The 18129-nt window shown below is 51.8% G+C and overlaps 1 protein-coding gene across 2 annotated transcripts; it reads left to right on the top strand.

The window, feature by feature from the left end:
* The first annotated feature begins 7868 nt into the window (after nt 1-7868).
* Nucleotides 7869-17631, top strand: NAGK (N-acetylglucosamine kinase). Of its 2 annotated transcripts, XM_066632052.1 has the most exons (10): nt 7869-7908; nt 9700-9784; nt 10930-11028; nt 12249-12390; nt 13012-13122; nt 14073-14185; nt 15005-15092; nt 15698-15795; nt 16211-16289; nt 17283-17631. In XM_066632052.1, exons 1-10 carry the CDS (start codon nt 7880-7882, stop codon nt 17453-17455), a joined length of 1017 nt encoding a protein of 338 aa, XP_066488149.1. In that variant the 5' UTR covers nt 7869-7879; the 3' UTR covers nt 17456-17631. The 2 variants fall into 2 exon arrangements, with proteins under 2 accessions (XP_066488149.1, XP_066488148.1); XM_066632051.1 differs by lacking the exon at nt 7869-7908 and having other exon boundaries at nt 8621-9784.
* The last annotated feature ends 498 nt before the right edge of the window (nt 17632-18129 follow it).

The following is an 18129-nucleotide window of genomic DNA, read 5'->3' as shown; positions in this document are numbered from 1 at the left end:
AATAGCGGTTGTTGTTCTGATCTGAGGCGACAAGGCACCACATGGCAAAGGTCAGCAGCACTTGAGGCCTCTGAGCAGGAAGGTCCAGGGCCTATGACGGGTGATGAGGGAGGCGGAGGAAAGAGGCACTTTTTTTCCTTTAACAATAGTGCTCGGGGAGCATACAAAATGGGGCAACCATAGCCAGGGGGGCTTCCCATAGGCAATCATCATCATCATCATCATCATCATCATACAGGTATTTATATACCGCCTTTCTTGGTCTTTATTCAAGACTTTATTCAAGGCGGTTTACATAGGCAGGCTATTTAAATCCCCGTAGGGATTTTTACAATTGAAAGAAGGCTCTATCTTTCAAGAACCACAACAGTCCAGATGTTTCACTCTGATCTGGCTTCACATTCTGGCCTGAGATGGAATAACTCAGCTCAGCTTGTCAGCTGCTTCAAGGTCTCGCAGTTCATGGTGCCGGCGGCCTCGAACTGGCGACCTGCGGATGTTATCTTCAGGCAAACGGAGGCTCTACCCTCTAGACCAGACCTCCTGCAAGGGAGGCAAGGGAATGCAGGCTGCACCACTAACAGATCGTGGAGGGGGGAGATTAAAAGATGGTGGATTTGGGGTGCCCTTCGTGCTGCTGCCACAGCACGCGCACAACTGGTCACGCTGCCAAAGAAATCAACTCACCACGTAAATGCTGCATCCAGTCCATTGCAGGAATCTCCTTCTCCACTTTCCCTGCTCAGGAAATACAGAATGCACTTTCCCAATACAGGAAATTCCCACACCGAGGATGTTCCATTCCAAAGGCACCCAGAAATCCTTTGGGCACAAGCACAGAACAGGAGCCAAACACATCTGAAGCCACCACTCCACAAGGAAGCCATCAAGACCTGCTTCCTTCTGCTGTGCAGGTCACACTGAGGTTTTTCTTTCTGGTCAGGACACAGCCAAAGGGCCTGCCAAACAGTTGAGGGAAAGTGAGTATAAGAAGCTGCCTTTTATGAAGTCACAGTGCAATCCTTTACATAGCTACTTGGGAGCAAGTTCCACAATACGCAATGGAATTTACTTCTGAGTAGACATGCACAGGATTGTGCAGTCGGGCCCTTTTTCACCTGTCTCAGTATTGCCTGCACTGCCCAGGATTTCAGACAGGCAGAGTTTTCCCTGCCCTCCCTGGAGATGCTGCCAGGGACTGAACTTGCTGGGACCCCCTTCCTCATGCCACTGAACTGCAGCCCCCCTCCCCTGGGAAGAGGAACAAAGTGAAAGGAAGGACCCCTACAGACAGTGGCAGGTTCAGAAATTATACTGTACACAGAAAGGCTGAAAAGCTGGACAGCTGCAGGACCTTCACAACACAGGAATTCCTAATGGGGAATGAAGGAAATAAGCTACTTCTGAATGTTACACTGGCATTCAGAGCTGAGCCTGGGGGAGCTTTGGTTCCAGAGCCATGTCCACAGGCTCAAGAAATCTCCAGGGCAGCAACGCAACCGGGGCAAAAAATCTCAGCTTTACCCAGGCATCAAGGAGGTGTGAACTGGCTCTGTAACTACCCAGGAAAGATGTCTTGAGATCAAGGAAGGCAGGTCAGGGGATCACAGCACCATTCTGAAGCATTTGGAGCTGTTTGGTTTAGGAAAAAAGATAACTAAAGGGGAGAACAACATGATAGCCTTTAGAAAATCATTGGCATGGACAAAGTGGAAAATGAGAACTTTTTCTCACAACACTTGAATTGTCCACACAACACTTCATATGGAATTCGTTGCCAGAAGGTACAGAAATGGCCACCGGCATAGTTGGCTACGAAAGCGCATTACACAAACTCAGGGAGAAGGAAGGGTGAAAGACCATGAATCCCACAACAACTAAATAGAGCCTCCCAGATCAGAAGCATATCTCTGACTAGCAGGTGTTGTGGGGATTTAAAAAAAAACACAAACACAACTGGGGAGAGCTGTTGGATTGGATGAGTCCATGGTCTGCCTACTAGGGATCTTTTCCCGTTCTCACTTTTAGGCGAACCAAAGAAGTCATGTGCAATCCAAGAGGGGCGCGCACCACGTTGCCCTGGCACCGTTGCCGAAAATGCTGGGTCACAAAGCTCAAGTCATATTCTGTATACTGAAAATAGTTATAGAAATTTTGGGAAGGGAGGAAGACATGCTGAAAAGGAGCCAAACAATTCATGGTAAGAAAGTTCACTTACTTGCTCATGAATCCATCCAGAAACGGCTCTACTTAAGCATTAATCCGTTCTTCTTTTTGAAGGTTTGAACCATTGCTCCAGAGAGCCCTCTCCTGTAAGGTCTCATGGAGAATCCTACCTAGCTGGTCACCCAGATCAGGGTAAAGGCAGTAGCAAGCTTGGTTCCAAGTCAGAATTATGGGGCGAGTCATGCAAACCGCTTTTGAGGTGTCTGTTGCGGATAGTTCTGAGGATAGTTTCTCCGCATTTCCCATTCTCTGATCCCCGCCCAGCAAATTGAGAGGCATCCAGCCACAAGCCATTTAGGAAGATCAATCTCAAGCCTGGTTTCCTGCATTAGGAAGGCCAGAAGATTGCATAATTAGGCCCTCTGCCTCAAAGGCCAATCAGTAGGGCAAAGCCAAGGATATGCAGAGATAGATCCAACATGCAAACAGGGAAAATGAGGTATCTTGCTCCGTGCATTAAACTTCCATTTATTTTTCTGTCTCCAGGGAATTGCTGAAATCTGGGAGTTGGAGCTGGGTTCTATCAATCCTTAGTTGTAGGACCATCATTTCCACCATATTTGTGAATAAAACATTTTCATTGCCCAGAAGCATCTTCCTCCTACTTTCCTGGTGGTTGCCCAGAAAAGTTCTGCTACTCTAGCCTTCAGTCCTCCTTAACTGCAGTTCTTAAACAGCACAGCGATGAACAAGGACAGTCTAACTAAAAAGGGACAAAACCAAGAATCCCAGTGAACCCAGTCAAGTGGAGAAATTTGAACTCAAGCCCCAAACAATTTCTTTCTCCACAATGGGGGCTGTTTTCTATGTTTAAAAACTTCACAGTTTTAAAAAATCCAGCTCTCCTTGCCTTCCAGCTTCCCACACCAAGGTGTTTCTCTTCCTTTTGTCAAACTTGCCTGCCCAGTTCCTTTCCATCCAAGTGCAGTAAGTTGTGACAAATGGGTTTCTTCTTCTTGCCCATCCAAGGGGGTGGTGCCTACCAGAGTATTTGCGTCACCCAGCTCTACTTGGCAGTGTTCGCAGTATCCTTCCAGCAATCTTTCCATCTTAGCAGGCCTCTTCCTTGTTGATAAGCATGTGTGACTTGCTGGTATGCTTGCCAATAGCAGGGCTTCCTGTCATCCAAATGGATCAAGGTAAGGGAGTGAGATGAGTTGGACTCTTTGTCACCTGACAAGCTGTTTCCCCTGCTTATTTGTTCAAAGAGGTATGTTGGTGCATCCAGGTGCACATTGCTGGGTTCCTGCCAGAAGCGTATGGCCCAGGCCCACAGATCCACAGGCCAAGAGGAAGGTCACACTTCTGATTACCATAGCAATCACCCCCTGCAGTCAGCCTCACTTGGACAAAGTCTTGCCACTAGTCTGCTGGGGCGAAACAACGCAAAGTCCCATGGAAACACTTCAGATGGCAAAAGCTGTCCTGGGTCAGAGCCTGCCTTGTCAGATGCACGCAGCGGTCGAGGAACTTGCTAGGAGTGGGCGACAATAGATGCGTCCCAGTCCTGTGCACAGAAAGGCTTTGGATACCAGGGTGCCGCTCTCCCTCCTTTGCCGGGAAGAATATCTTCAGACTGAGCAGATGAGCCCATCTCCCTCACTGGAGGCTTTCAGGCCACGGCGAGGGTGTTTTGGGGACAGGTTTTCCTGTTGAAAGGTACAGAAGCAGGCCAGGTAAGCTGGGTTTCCCCTGCAGCTCTGCAATGATCAGATTCTAAATACGTTTCTTACGAACATATCGGTCAGAGGAGGGCCGACCTGAGGTGCAATTCCTTAGGAAAACAGACCGCAACTCCTGGGGACTCGCCCACCCACAGCCCCACAAAATCTCAGTCAGGCAAGGAGACTCACCTTCGCAGCAGCTCCCCAGAACCTGCCGTGTGGAAACTTTGCCCCAAGTTCAGGCCACAAGGCAGGCAGGCACCTCCTCCTCCTCTCCCGCCTCCATCCTGGTGGTGGCCGCATTTCCATCTCATTGGCCAGACAGGCCGGTGCCAGAGTGCTGGGTGAGTTAATGAGGTGGAGAGCTCGCTGGCGACTGGGGGACTCTCCTTTTCACCCCACGCAGACTCCCGACCTTCTTCCAAAGCGGCAGTGGTCTTAACTCTTGCCCTGCCGCTTCTCCTGAGTACAAGTCAATGGGCAGCCTCATAACTGGAGTCTTTAGGGTGAATGGCACACTCACTAGGGGCAGAAGCATGAACATGCACAGATGACTGGGACTGCTGCTGACCAAGAGAGGCAGGGCTGGGCCGGAGGGTGTCGCCCACTTGCTGCAGGGGGGAGGACAACTGCTACATTTGGGCTGCACCAGACCAGGGCTTTGCAGAAAGTCATTGCTGCTTGCAGGACAAGCACCTGCCTCTTCCACCCCCTCCTGCCATTGCCAGCTTGGCCATTGTTTGAAGCCTGACAATCCTCTGCAGAATCTGTGGACAAAGTGGGCAAAAGCGATGCCTCTGGTGGCTGTGTCATCCGGACCTGCACAGAAAGACAGATGGCAGAGGACATGGAAAGGGCGAAGCAGGAGGAAAGGGGGCAGAAGGTCAAGCAGGCGATCCTGGAGGTACAGAGACAGGAAAGCAGGCCAGCCAGCAGAGCCGTTCAGGAGAGAGGAAGGTGACCCTCCTTAGCCTCTTCTGCTATTTGGCCTGCAGGGGCAAAATTGCTTTTTGCTCTTCCACATGTTCATAATGGACTTAGGACGGCACAACTGGTCCCACTCTGTCAACTGCTCTTTCCCATGGGGAGAAACGACAAAGTATGGCTAGAAAAACACGCTGGACAAGGAAGTGGTTAAAACTGTAAACGGAGGCTGGGCTCAGCCCTATGGAGAGTGAATGCAGAAGAAGAGCCCTGCGGATCTGACCCAAGGGGGGATCTAGCTCAGTGCCTGTTTCCAGAGGCCCCCAAGCAGGAGAGAAAGCATGTCCCCCCTCACCTGGTCCCCTGTAGCTCGGATTCAGGGGCAGACTGCTGGTGGAGCTGAAGGGAGTGCATAGACAGCATGTCCAGCTGCTAGTGATAGGCCTGGATCCTTTCCCCTCTGGAAGCCATACAAGCCAGGGGCCATTGCCAGAACTTGTCACCACAAACATCCACACATCATTCACCCGTCTGTCTGTCCTTCCACCTCCATTGCCAAGAAGCCGGGACCCCTCACCCACTGTAGCTATTCAGCTCACGTTTCAAGGGCGGTTTGCACCCTGCAGCAGAGGGAGCAGCTGCAAATGGGCCTCCCTCCCCCCTTGTCTGTCACTCAAGAAATGAAGAAACTGACAGCTGAGCTAATTTTGGCTTTTAAAAAATCTGCATGTTCATTTACGTTCATTAGTGACTGCCTCGTGGATCACGGACCCTTACAGGGCAGGGGGAGGGGGAGGCTCCTGCAAGGGAAGTGAGAAGAAGCCCTCCACACAGAGATTCCAGCGCCAGAAGATCACCGAACTGGCAGCTTCCCTTAAACACCTCTGGTCCAGCCCACTGTCAAATCTTCCAGCCCCCCTGCTCTCTTAGGCTGATAAATAGGTGTGGAGGGGCAGAACTCCACACTCCTAAATACTGCCTGATCCCATCAGGACAGCATCCTGCCAGAGTACTGAGGTCTCTTCTGGCAGGGCTGGGTGCACTGAAGCAAGACTCTTCAATGATCTTCATCCAACCAGACTGACTAACTATCCTTTTATTTACTAATCTATAGCACCCTCTGATGTCAGCCTATCAAACTGTTCCAGGCAGCCCAGAGGAAGAGAAAAAGGAAACTCACAGCCCAATCCTATCCATTCCCCCTCCTGGCCCATGCGGCAGCACCAGCTGCAATCGTGCTGTTTGGTGCTGAGGTCTCCTCTGGGTAAGGGAACATTTGTTCCCTCTCGCAGACCTGTGGTAGCTAAACAACTGGTGCAGGTCTGCAAGGACCTCTGCCACAGGAGCAAGTCTGAGAAGCGGCATAGGATACTGGTCTGCTGGTGCTACTGATCTCCCCTGGGGGCTGGGGATAAGAATAGGCCCTCAGTCTGGCTGTACTTGTCGTAAAAGGCGACTAAACAGCCACCGGGTAGATGGGACTCCTTAGCCTGGGAAGGCAGCTCATCTGAGAGAAGGAAAACTCTGATCCCAAACCTCCACTGCCTTGTGGCTACATCCAGTTATGGAAAAGGCTTCAGGAGTCAACCTCGAGGCAAAATCCGGAGCCGGAGTCCCTGAGGCAGTTCGTGGCTGAACACAGTCATGTTCTGGCAACTCCTGCGATGCCGCTGGAACCAACCGTATTGGCCTCTGCCTTTCCATTGGACCATTTCAGCGACGTGGAGAGGGGGATTTGCTGCATGGGTAACAGCCTATCCTCCATACCTACTTTACCCAGGCTTCGCACACTGGAGAGGACACTCTGTTCCAGAGCCACCATTCAGAGCGCGATACCATAGTCTTCTGAGACTAAAGGATGCCAACAGGTGCTACTGATGCCACCCCCAAATGGTGCGCTGTCAGAGTGACTTTTGTGACTGGCACTGACTGCTTTATGGCCAAAGGTGCAACACCAGTGGGCGGTGTGCATAGGATTGGGGTCTAAGGCTACACCCTCCTGTTACACCCAGTGGGCCACAGCCTCCTGGGGCCCCTTCTCTCTGTGCTTCCTTTGTCTTAATTTGGCAGGGGAATGGGGGGGGGGTTCTTACTCTGCAAATCAAAAACAGTGAGACCTGCTTCACTGATGCTTTGGCAGTGGGGTTCCCGGGGGAGTTTTGCAGGGAACATCAACACACCATGTAAGCTGCCTCTCCCCCGCCCGTTTGGTGCCATTCTGGACAGTGAGGACTCTGTACTGCTCTTGCCACCTGGAGTGGCTCAGTTGAGTCAGCAGGTTGAAGCGCCCTGCAAAACGTAGCGCTATGCCCCCCCCAACGCAGTTGCGCTTTGGTTTTATGTTGGTTGATATTGTTTAAAACCACACTGTGAATTACAAACAAGGAACCTGCTGATTGCTTTGATCAGAGGCAGTAGTGGAGCTAGAGGGGGTGCAAAGCACTAAGTTTTGCACAGTGCCCCACCTCGCCTCGTTGCAGGCACACGAGTCTCCCCCTCCCCTTTGGAGCCATTCTGGACTGCAAGTGCAGGGGGGAGAGGGCCTTTGCAAGCCAAGGCGAGGTGCTGTGCAGAAGTCAGTGCTTGCACCCCCTCTAGCTACACTACTGAACAGAGGCAAGGGGGGAGAAGCGGGTGTCCTAGGAGAGGAGGCTGGTCTGGGCTCCAGTTGGGGGCAGGGAGAGAGGCCTTCCTTCCCACTGATGGGGGTCCCCGGGCTTCAGTCAGCGGCACCGCAGCGCAGTGCTTCTCAGGGCCGATCCTATCCAACATTTCAGCACGGATGGGGCGTGGGCGGCGCCCCGCAGTGGCGGCCAGGCACAGAGGCCTCGCCCCTGCCCCGGGGACTGCATCAGCGCTGAGAGCCGGAGAGGATCGGGCCCTTCTCCAGGCCACGAGCCGGCCAGCTCTCGGGCTGGCAGGGCGCGGGCTGCGCTGCGCTGCGGGGGGCAGTCCTGGGGCGAGGGCGTGCGGGTCCCCGACCTCGGGGCCGGGGAGTCGGGCAGGGATCGTGTGCTGCGGGAGGAGCCTCCGCTGCCGCGGGCGCCGCCTCTTCCCGGAGCGCCATGGCCGCGGTCTTCGGAGGCGTGGAGGGGTGAGTGGGCGCCCGAGGGAGGCGCGGGCGCTGAGCCGCCGAGGGGCAGCGGGGCCAGCCCCACCTGGGCAGGCGCTGGGCGGGGGCTGCGCAGCCGGCCGGCTTCTAGGCGTGCCCGGAAAGCGGCCGAGCCGATGCCGCTCCCGCGCCCAAGGGGCAGCGGCGCAGTGCCAGGCACGTCTGCTCGAAGCAAGCCCCGCTGCGTGCAGGGAGACGCGCTTCCGGGAAGGCGGGGGGGGGGCGACGACTGCAGCCTGGAGCCCAGTCCCGTGCCCGGCGCCAGGAGCCCTGGGATCTCAGCGGAGGGAGACCACCCTGCGCGTCTGTTTCCGGATGCGCCGCTCCTCTCCCTGGCCCGGGAGCCTCCCAGAAGCAGCAAGCGAAGGATGCCGCTCAAAGGCTGGAGAAACCATGGCGGGGCTCCAGTGGCATAGCCAGAGGGGGTGCGAAGCACGGAGTTCTGCAGGGAGCCTTGCTGTGGTGTGCGAGCAGCCCCTCTCCCTCGGAGCCGTTCCCGAGGGCTTCCTTTTGCTCTGGCTCTGAAGGGGAAGAGCCACTTGCATGCCACGATCCCTGCAGACTCCCTGCTTTGCACCTCCTTCAAGCTATGTCACCTGGTAAGGCTGGGGAGGGTTTAGAGGCGCTCCGTCCCCTGTCCTAAGGAGAGGCCTGCGTTTGTGTTAGCCTGGCAGTATCTCTCCCTGTAGCGTGGGCTGCACAGACTAGTCCAGGGAGGATGCTGGAGTGGAAACTGCTGGAGATGTTCCAGGAAGAGCAAAGCGCTTCCTGCCAGCTGTGTGGCCAAGCTCTATAGGCCGAGGCTTTAGACCAGCTCCGGTTCTAGTGTGCTGCTGGCAAACCCATTTTGTGTATGATCTTAGTTCATTCGCGCACACACGTTTACACGAAGAACCCACATCTTCTGCCAAAGAAACCTGGACAAACTCTTTTGGCGAAGCAAAGAGAAGACCGCTCCAGATAGGCACTGAGATTCAGGCCTGGGGCTGTAGAGATGGGACATTCTCATAGGCTCCTGGGGTCCTGCTGTTAGGCCTCAGCTTTGCATTGCCACAGTAACAGCCAGAATTCTTCAGGATGCTGCCCCACTTGCAAGGTGAGGCTGCCAGGCCAGTGGCACATCAAGGAAGGAGTCACAGGTTTTTGTTTAACTGGAGATGAAATGTTAACAGCAGGCAGGTAGTCCTTTCACAGACACATTTGCACACACACACTGCCGTCCAACAGGTTCTTGTGAGCTTGCATGACCTCTTGTGTTTCTGACTTGCTTCTCTCTTTGCACGTACTTGGTATGAAGAAGGCCAGTCGCTCAGGCACACTGAATGTCATGGGGGGATTGTTTCTGGCTCTATCAGAAACCTGTCCTCCTCGCAGCACCTGGAGGACAATTTTACAATTAACGGGAAGAAAATTAGCTGCCTGCACTGCATGGAAGTGAGCAGAAATGATCAAGGGGAGGGGAGCACACAGAGAACTCTCTGGCTCATTCTGTTCTTGCCCAGAAAGGGAAGTACACGTGGGTCAGTTCCTGAGAGGGCTGTTGCAGCTGTGGGCCTCCCTGTTGCTGGAGGCCTGCCCAGGGCTGAACCCCACCTTCTTTGTTTTCTTTCTTTGAATTAAGTGTCAAGTGTTGATCCTGAGTTCTGTGACAAGCTCAAATGGACAACCTGCAGGGCTGGAAACAATACTGTCGTGTATGGCATGTAAACATCATACAGTGCTGTTTGGGGGTTTGGAGTGGGCTTTCTTTCTTGCTGTTCTTCCTCTCCACAGAGGAGGAACCCACTCGAGGGTAGCGCTCCTATCAGAAGATGGCAGGATCCTGGCAGAGACTGAAGGGCCCAGCACCAATCACTGGGTAAGCTCTGCCTCCTGCTAACAGTGTTAAGGAGCAACTAGCATCTGTGTTCCCTTTAAACCAGGGGTGTCCAAACATTTTGGCAGGAGGGCCACATCAGCTTTCTGACACTGTGTTGGAGGCCAGGAAAAAAAAAAGAATTAATTTACTTTTAAAATTTGAATAAATTTACATAAATGAATTTATTAGAGATGGAACTTATATGAATGAATGAATGTCTTTCAGTAGCTCAAGGCCTATAAAAGGCCTTGCACAAAGCAAGGCCAGCCTTTCCTTCACTGCCACAGCTGCATCACAGACATGAAACAGCAAGTAGTGGAGGGAGCTCTCGTCCCACAGCTCAGGTGAGAGGTCGAACAATTGTCCTCATGCCGAGACCAGTTGTGTCGGGCCAGCATGGGCTCCAGCAAGTCTGGAGGGCCAGAGGCTCATTGGAGACTGGGGGCTCCCCAAGGACCGGATTAAGAGCCTCCAAGGGCCGCAAGTGGCCCCTGGGCTGGGGTTTGGGCACCTCTGCTCTAAACTGTGCAGTCCGAATTGGAGCCCTGCATGGCTACCTTCATGTCAGGGCTCTGCCCAGCCATGAGAATTCTAGGGAACATTGGTTGGAATATGCCTCTTAGTTGAAAGGTGGGGAGCAGGGGTGCCACAGAGGACAGGCACTTTTCAGTCTCCTCTCCCCCCCCCCAGCAGAATCACACGAGAACTGGTCTAAACTAACTGTAGTATGGGTGCTAAGGTGAAGGGAAGGATCAGGCCAGTGGGTTCCCACAGCAATGCTTCAGCAACCATTGGTCATGCTGAGGGAGTTCCACACAGGGTCTCTCGCCAGCCACGCTTTTCTTGATCCAAAAACCATGATTTATGAGTCCTCAAGTCAGTCCCCGGATTGTCCACAAAGGCCCCTGAACTTTGGTGCAGTTTCACATCATCCAGTATCCCACTGCCAGCTCTGATGCCCTGGAAGAGCAATCCACCAGATGAAGGAAGGCTGATGGTGCGCCAAGTTTCTTTTGGGTGGGAGTGGGGATATATTTTCCTTTCTTGTTGCTTTTTCTCTGTCTCTCTACAATGGGTGTATAAATTAAAATCGTGGAGTGTAACAGTAACTGGGCTCTGGTTCCCTTTTCCTTCTTGGTGTGTAGCTGGTTGGCACGGACACGTGTCTGGAAAGGATCAATGCCATGGTCCAAGAAGCCAAAGGAAAGGCAGGCGCTGATCTGCAGGTCCCTCTTCTGTCCCTGGTGAGTGCTCCCTCCTTCCTCTTCCAAGGAAGCATCATATAATCAGACAGTTTTGAGCTACTGAACATCCCCAGGGCTGGTTGAGGAGTGATGGCAAAGAGCTATTGGCCGGATCCACCCAAGTTGTTCCCATGGACTGGTGCCTTCAGTCCGTGGTGCTCATCCTGTACTCCAGGGAGCCCTGTGGCTTGCTTTCTTTGCAAAACCATGGCAGCCAAGCGCCCCCGAAATACAGTTTTCCTGGCAATGTCTCTCTTCCCCTGCTAAATGCTACCGCTGGGAATTGGTGGGTTAGTTTTCAGAAAGGCCTAAGAAGCCAGGCCGGTGCTCTTTGTGAACAGAGAGTTCATCCTAGATCAATGATTTTTAACCTTTTTCATCTCATGGCACACTGCCACGGTCCTAAATTGTCACAGCACACAACAGTTTTTTGACAATTGACAAGTCTCACCATGCTGTTGTTGGGGGGGGGCTCACATCCCTCAACAGCCCTACTAATAAATGACCTTCCCCAAACTCCTGCAGCACACCTGCAGACCATTCATGGCACACCAGTGTGCCACAGCACAGTGGTTGAAAATGTCTGTCCTAGATAGAACCATGCTCTGTCAATCAGCGGTACTAGTCCCCCTGGTGGTACTTTGCAGTATGACAGAGAATCCTTACCTGCCAAGGCATCCACCTGGTCTCAGGCTTCTGGAGTAGAATGGCTGGAGCGGTGGTGCCCTTGTGGACACCAGGTGGCTGCGCAGCTGCCCAGCCCTTTAAAAGAGGCATGGTTTGGGGAAGAAGGAAGTAGAAGCAGCAGCCACTGAAGAGCCGTCTCCCTTGCTCCTGTGCATAGCAGTAATCTCAGTGGTGGCATCTACAAAGGTAGGACGAGGCAAAATAGAAAGGTCAAAAAGTCCAGCCTTAGAATGCTCCCAGAACTCCCTCCCAAGCTCTGAGGTTCCTTGGTGGGATCCCTTGGAAACCAGGCCAGGCACAGGTAGCAAGAGCGATTTGTTACAGGCAAAGAGCAGCTATCTATGCTGCTGTGCTGGATGACATCTATGGCACAAATCCTCTTGAGGCTGCAGTTCAGGGTCTGTGCACACTCTCCTCTGTCAAGGTCTCCCCCAAATTGGAGCCCTGCACAGTTCCTTTGCTTTCAGTCCTCCTTCTCAGCACAAACGTTAGATATGTGTGTGGGGTCTCACTGTGGGCTCCTGTTGCTGCAGGGTCTCTCCCTGAGTGGAGGAGAGCAGAAAGAAGCTCTCAAGAAGCTCGTGGAGGAGCTGAAGGCCCGCTTCCCCCATCTGAGTGAGAATTACTGCATCACCACAGATGCTGTTGGGGCCATGGCCACTGCTACAGACTGCGGTAAGAGGACCTGATCGTGGGAGTCCTGCCCTGTGGTCCGATCTGTCAACAATCCTGGTTCTAGGGCTGGTCTTCCTGACCCCTGACTTGGCCCTTCTTCAGTTCAGCTTTACTTCCATAGGAAGTAGAGCAACCTTTCCAAGTAGTGTTTTTGTAAGATCCAAGCAAAGATTCAAGGTAGCTCAGATTCTTTTATAAAGCTTTGCAAGACCTCAACCTGCTAGCAAGGCAGGAGGTGGAACAGGAACAGCCTGTGCTTTAAATTCCCAAAGGGAAATATTCCAGGGAAATCAAAAGGACATGAAAAGGGGCTGGGGGCAGGTCCCTCTTGGCCTCCCAGGAGCATCAGAGCTAGTAACGAGTGATTGAGGGACACCATGGCAGTGCACTCACAGGTTGGATTGGGGGGCATATAGATGAGTAACTGCTGCAGCCCTGTGGGAAGGGCCACCTGTCTGGGAAATCAGGAGAGGCATATCTGTCAGTCTTGCATCTCCTATCTTGGGGGAAGAGGGATGCCTTGAGACCCAGGAAGAGGCTGCCAGTGGCTGAGAAGCTTTTGTCGGGCAGTCACCCCCAGTTTTGATGTGTTGCTGCTCACTCTGTGCCCTCCTCCTCCAGGTGGCATTGTGCTGATCTCTGGAACTGGCTCAAACTGCAAGCTCATCAATCCAGATGGCTCTCAGGTCAGCTGTGGGGGATGGGGCCATATCATCGGCGATGAGGGATCAGGTGAGGAATGGCGGTTGGTTTATGGGCCTTACCTGCTAGTTACCTAGACTTTGCTTGCGATTGTGTTAGCTGCTCTTGGAGGCTGTACGTGTGTGTTCCTTTCCTGCAGTGCTCCAGCTTGCTGGCTGGGTGGGTGGGTGGGGGGGGTGGCAGGGACGGTACGACACCACTGACTTAAATGCTTTATGCCATTTTGGAATAAAATGCAATATGATGAATTCTGGGATAGTGCAGGGGATTGTATGCGTCATCCCATTCAAAAGCAAGCATGAGTGGGGCCACAGCTCAGTTGGGGAGCATGTGGCTTGCCTGGAGAAGGTCCTGTCGCTGGTTGCATCTCCACTTAAAAGGATCGGGAGGCAGGAGATGGCAAAGAGTGCTGGAGACCAGCCTTGGGAGCTGGTCACAGTAGGTTATGTTGGGTAGAGGAACAAGGGTCTAAGGCCCAATCCTATCCAAGTTTCCAGTGTCAATCCAGCTGCAGTGCAGCCTCAACCTCAAGTTCCCTTACCTTGAGGCCTCCATGACTAGCCCCGCACCACAGGATTCAGAGCACGCCCCTTTGGCACAGATGCATCAATGCTGGAAAGCTGGGATAGAATTGGGCCTCCAGTGTTATATGGGAGATTCTTGTTGTGACAGAATGGGTGGAACTGTGTGCCTTTTGCATATTTGTCCTATCAGATACACTCAGAAAGCATATTCTCACACTGCAAATGTGAGCATGCCCTGGAGCAGTTGTATAAATATTAATAATGGTTGTATAAGCAGCCCTTCAGAGCAGGTGAAGATGTATGAAATGAGCATGGCCTTTGAGAACCACGAGCACTGGTTTTCAGGTTCTCTGGAGTGTGTGCCGTTCCGTTCCTTGCTGCAGTTTGCTGGGTTGGCATGGAGTCTCAGACCAGTCCTTTCTCTTGCATTAAACACCAATTCTGCTGTCTTGACAGCTTACTGGATTGCACATCAGGCTGTAAAGATGGTGTTTGACAGCTTGGACAACTTCAAAGTAGCCCCTCATGACATTGGATATGTCAAGCAAGCCATGTTTGACTACTTCCAGGTAATGACTTCTGTCCTGGCCAAGCCAAAAGTTGTGGTTTGCATCCTATTGCTCTGTTGTGCAACTCTTGATGGGCACTGATGCTGCTACTAAGGTCATGGACGGGCAGGTCTGGGGTTGGCTGGAAGGAGGAACTTATGGACATGATCAGACAAAGAAATGTATTGCATGAGCCCCACTGACGTGAACAGGAGGCAAACAGGAGAGTGTGTGCATGGTCTTGCACGTTTTTCAACCATGTCAGTGGACCTTGTGCAGGACCATGCCCCTGATGGAGTGACTGTAGCTTCTCAGTCTGTAAAGGTGTGCTAGAAGGTTTGTGATCATTTCTTGGGGGTATCTCTGAAGCCAGAGAGAAAGCTGAGCAGGACTTGGGGGGGGGGGTTAGCTTGCAAAATGCCTTGCCTCTTCCCAGGACTGCGTGAAGATGAATATAAACACACCCAGCATTCACTGGGGTACTGTACCTGAGATAGCACCTCTGGGACTGGCCCAGAGGCTTGCTGCTCAGCCCTTCAGCTGCTTTCCAACCCTGTGAGCTGCCATCAGCTCCTCGCTCCCTCTTGTCTAGTTTAAGAACCTTTTGCCTTGCCAGGATGGCTGCAAACCAGGGGACGAAGAGCATAAGCTAGAAAGGCCCAACTTGGTGGCACTGCGCCAGTCACTCTAGTCAGTCTTGGCCTCACCCTGTCTATGATGGGAATACCAATCCTGACTTACCGTGCTGGACTGTAGCAACTACGTATTTCTGGAATAAGGGAGTGGAGTGCCTGGTATCTGGTCAAATGCTACGGTTTACTTATTCATTCATTCCCTCAGGTCTCTGACCGGATGGGAATCCTGACACACCTCTACAGGACCTTTGAGAAATCCAAGTTTGCAGGGTTTTGCCAGAAACTGGCTGAAGGTAACTAGGGGAGAGTGGAACTTGGTGGAGAGGTGTGTTGCTCTTGAACTGTTGAGAAGCCTGTGATGAAGCAGTTGTTCACAACATAATTTTCAGAAAATATTCTTGTTTGTGGGTGGGGGAGATGCAGCTATTGGGATGTGCCTTTTTTAAAATTCTAAAATGAAAGATTTTATTCCCAGTCTTTCACTCCCAACACACTTCCAGGTTTGCAATAATCCAACATGACAAAGTTCAGTCACTTGCTCTGGAACCAAAATTGTTTTCTATGCAAAGAAAAACAGACAACAAGATGCTTTTGTTTTCTGGAGACTTTCAAGCCAAGAGCAATAGAAGCAAACCTGCTAGCGGGTTTTGACTGCTGCAACAGCACCACCTTGTGAATTACAAAGGGAAGTGAGTCATAAAATGTTTAACTGGGTTACTGGTGCTTGAGAAGCTATTTTCCCAGGGAGGGTTTGCAGAAATAGGGCGTACCAAACTATGTGCTGAAGCACAGGACATGGCTAGGGATGTGCGGTGTAAGATCCCAGGGCTCAGTGTTGTACATATCTTTCTTCTGGAGGGATCTTGAAGCTTGGCTGAATCATCTCTCTGCCCTGCAGGAGCCCAAGCTGGAGACTCCCTGTGCTGTTATGTTTTCGACAAGGCAGGGGAAATCCTGGCACAACACATTGTAGCTGTGCTGCCCAAAATTGATGAGGTAACTCACAGCTTGCTTTTGTGCATTGTCCTTATGGTGGAAATAAATGGCTGAAGTCAGGGGACAGAAAGCCTTGCAGCAGCCTGTCATCAGAGGTGGTGGGGTGAAGAGATAGAGGGTGGCTTCAATCTGTGAAACTAACTTTGAGTGCAGAGCCAGCCAGGATGGCTCAAGCTGCCTGTTTGGTTGGGTCTGGGAAGTGGTGGTTCTAATCAGAGCATTAAGAAGCCTTGTTTCCTCTCGAAAGAAGGCTCCCTGCTCTTCAAGAAGGCAACCGATGCCTGAGGGGAGGGGGCACCAGACTGCTTCTGCCAAAACAGGCCTTTGCTTTGTCTCTGAGCCAGAGAAGACCTTTGTGGAGGTGAAAGGTCATAAATACTAATTACCCCCTTGTTCTGTTTGGTTTTTCTGCCAGAGCCTCTTCCAAGGGGAGCTGGGACTGCCTATTGTTTGTGTTGGATCAGTTTGGAACAGCTGGGAAATGATGAAAAATGGTGAGTAGCCTTATGGAGGATGGGGAGCACTTGGGGGGAGAGAGAAGGCAGGTTGGCTTTGCAAGGCTTTTGACCCCCCCCCCAGCTGACCTCTTGCTGGCCTACAGCAAGTGGAGGGAGAGATGGTGCAGCCCACACAAGGGGAAGAAGGCCTGTGCCTGCAGCTTCACACCGGGCTTAGCAAAGGAGGCAGGCATTGAGGAGACTCCAATGATTCTCCTCTCAAACACAGAGCCTGTTGGATGAAAAAGCCTATGTTCTGCCAGCGGCGCACTTAGGAGCTGCCTGTCCCTTACAGATTAGTTTAATAAGTGCTACTCTGAAGGAAAGGGACACTTGCCATCACAACAGTAAATGAAGACAGATATGCTGCTGTCCTAGTAACACAATTTCTTCTCCCCCCCCCCAATAGAAGGGGTACAAGAAGGCTCCATTAACTCATCTAACCATGCACCTGTGCGTGACCCTAGGCACAAATTCCTCAATGAAAACTAAGGCCCTGTTCTTTTTTTACCTAAAAAAAAAAAGCTTCTAGCAAGCTTAATTTAAAAACAGCAAAAGGGTATCCCCTCATCAAAATCTATTGTATAGAGGTCGCCATGTTTTCACCAGACACTGAATACACTGGAGGCTGCCATGTTCCTTCATTAGTTTTAATAGAAAATAGGCAGAAGTGATGTCAGCATGGTGGTGACTATCTTTTCTAGTTCCGAGCTCGCTCAGAGATTCTAGCGTGCCTGTCTTGCTAGAACTGAAAAACAGAATGCAACCCGAGCATGCTGGAAGCTTGTTTAAAAAAAAGCTCCCTGGCACTAGCTTAAAAAATGCAGCCTTAGACATTCTTTGAAAAAAGCCTCCGTGTGTGTGTGTGTGTGTGTGTGTGTGTGTGTGTGTGTGTGTGTGTGTGTGTGTGTAACAATTAGTACTCTGTAGGAACTACTTGTAATGCACTTTCACAACTGCTGCTGCATCAGCCACTCTTCTTTTTTGCAGGGTTCATCAGGGTCCTCAGCAGGCACCTTCACACAGCCTTCTCTAAATTCAGCCTTCTGAAACTGACACAGTCCTCTGCCCTCGGGGCAGCAAGGCTGGGGGCCAAGCACATTGGACAAGCACTCCCCCTTGACTATGCTGCCAACGTGGATGTGTTCTACACCTTCTCCTAGGAGGGACGATGAGGTCTCCTTTCCCCCTTGGTGCTACTTCTAATTTCTGCTCTGCTATCTTTCATGCTTCACTATATTTTCCGTATGGGACCAAGAGGCTGTTCAAGCCAATCAGGTTGGACTTTTGTATGAGTATCTCTTAAAAGCCATTAAAATAAAGCTTTGCTACTTTGGCACAGAGCCCTACATGATAGTATCCCAACACGGCCTGCATGAAGAGGCCTGAGAGGAGAAGGGTCAACGTCTAGCCTTGGGGGATGCTTTCCTGCAAGTCAGCCGTTCCTTTTTCTTAAAGAGTGTATTGCAATATAAGTGATTGTGGCCTGGGGCCCCCTTTGGTTCTCCTCCCTGGGCAGCTGTGGATTGTACAACAGCAGCATCGGAGCTTACCTCACACTTACGTTTTCTCAAGAAACTCCCCAAATGCTGGCATTTCCTTGCCAGTCAGCCTCCATGTTCAGCATCTTTTTCTCTGTTCCACCTATACACACCCTTGTTTCCCACTGAGAAAAATGCTACAGCCAGCAGGAGCAGGCACTGAACTGAAAGCTTTTCTCTGATTAAAACTGTAAGGTTCTAAGGGGTCATCAGGCTGCTTCTTTTGCTTGAATGGACAACCACGTCTACCTCTCTGGAAGCTGGCCCAGTGCATAGCCACCTCCTTCTGATCTGGC

The sequence above is a fragment of the Tiliqua scincoides genome, chromosome 6 (genome assembly GCF_035046505.1).
Source record: "Tiliqua scincoides isolate rTilSci1 chromosome 6, rTilSci1.hap2, whole genome shotgun sequence".
Lineage (NCBI taxonomy): Eukaryota > Metazoa > Chordata > Lepidosauria > Squamata > Scincidae > Tiliqua > Tiliqua scincoides.
This window is presented reverse-complemented; position numbering and strand designations above follow the sequence as displayed.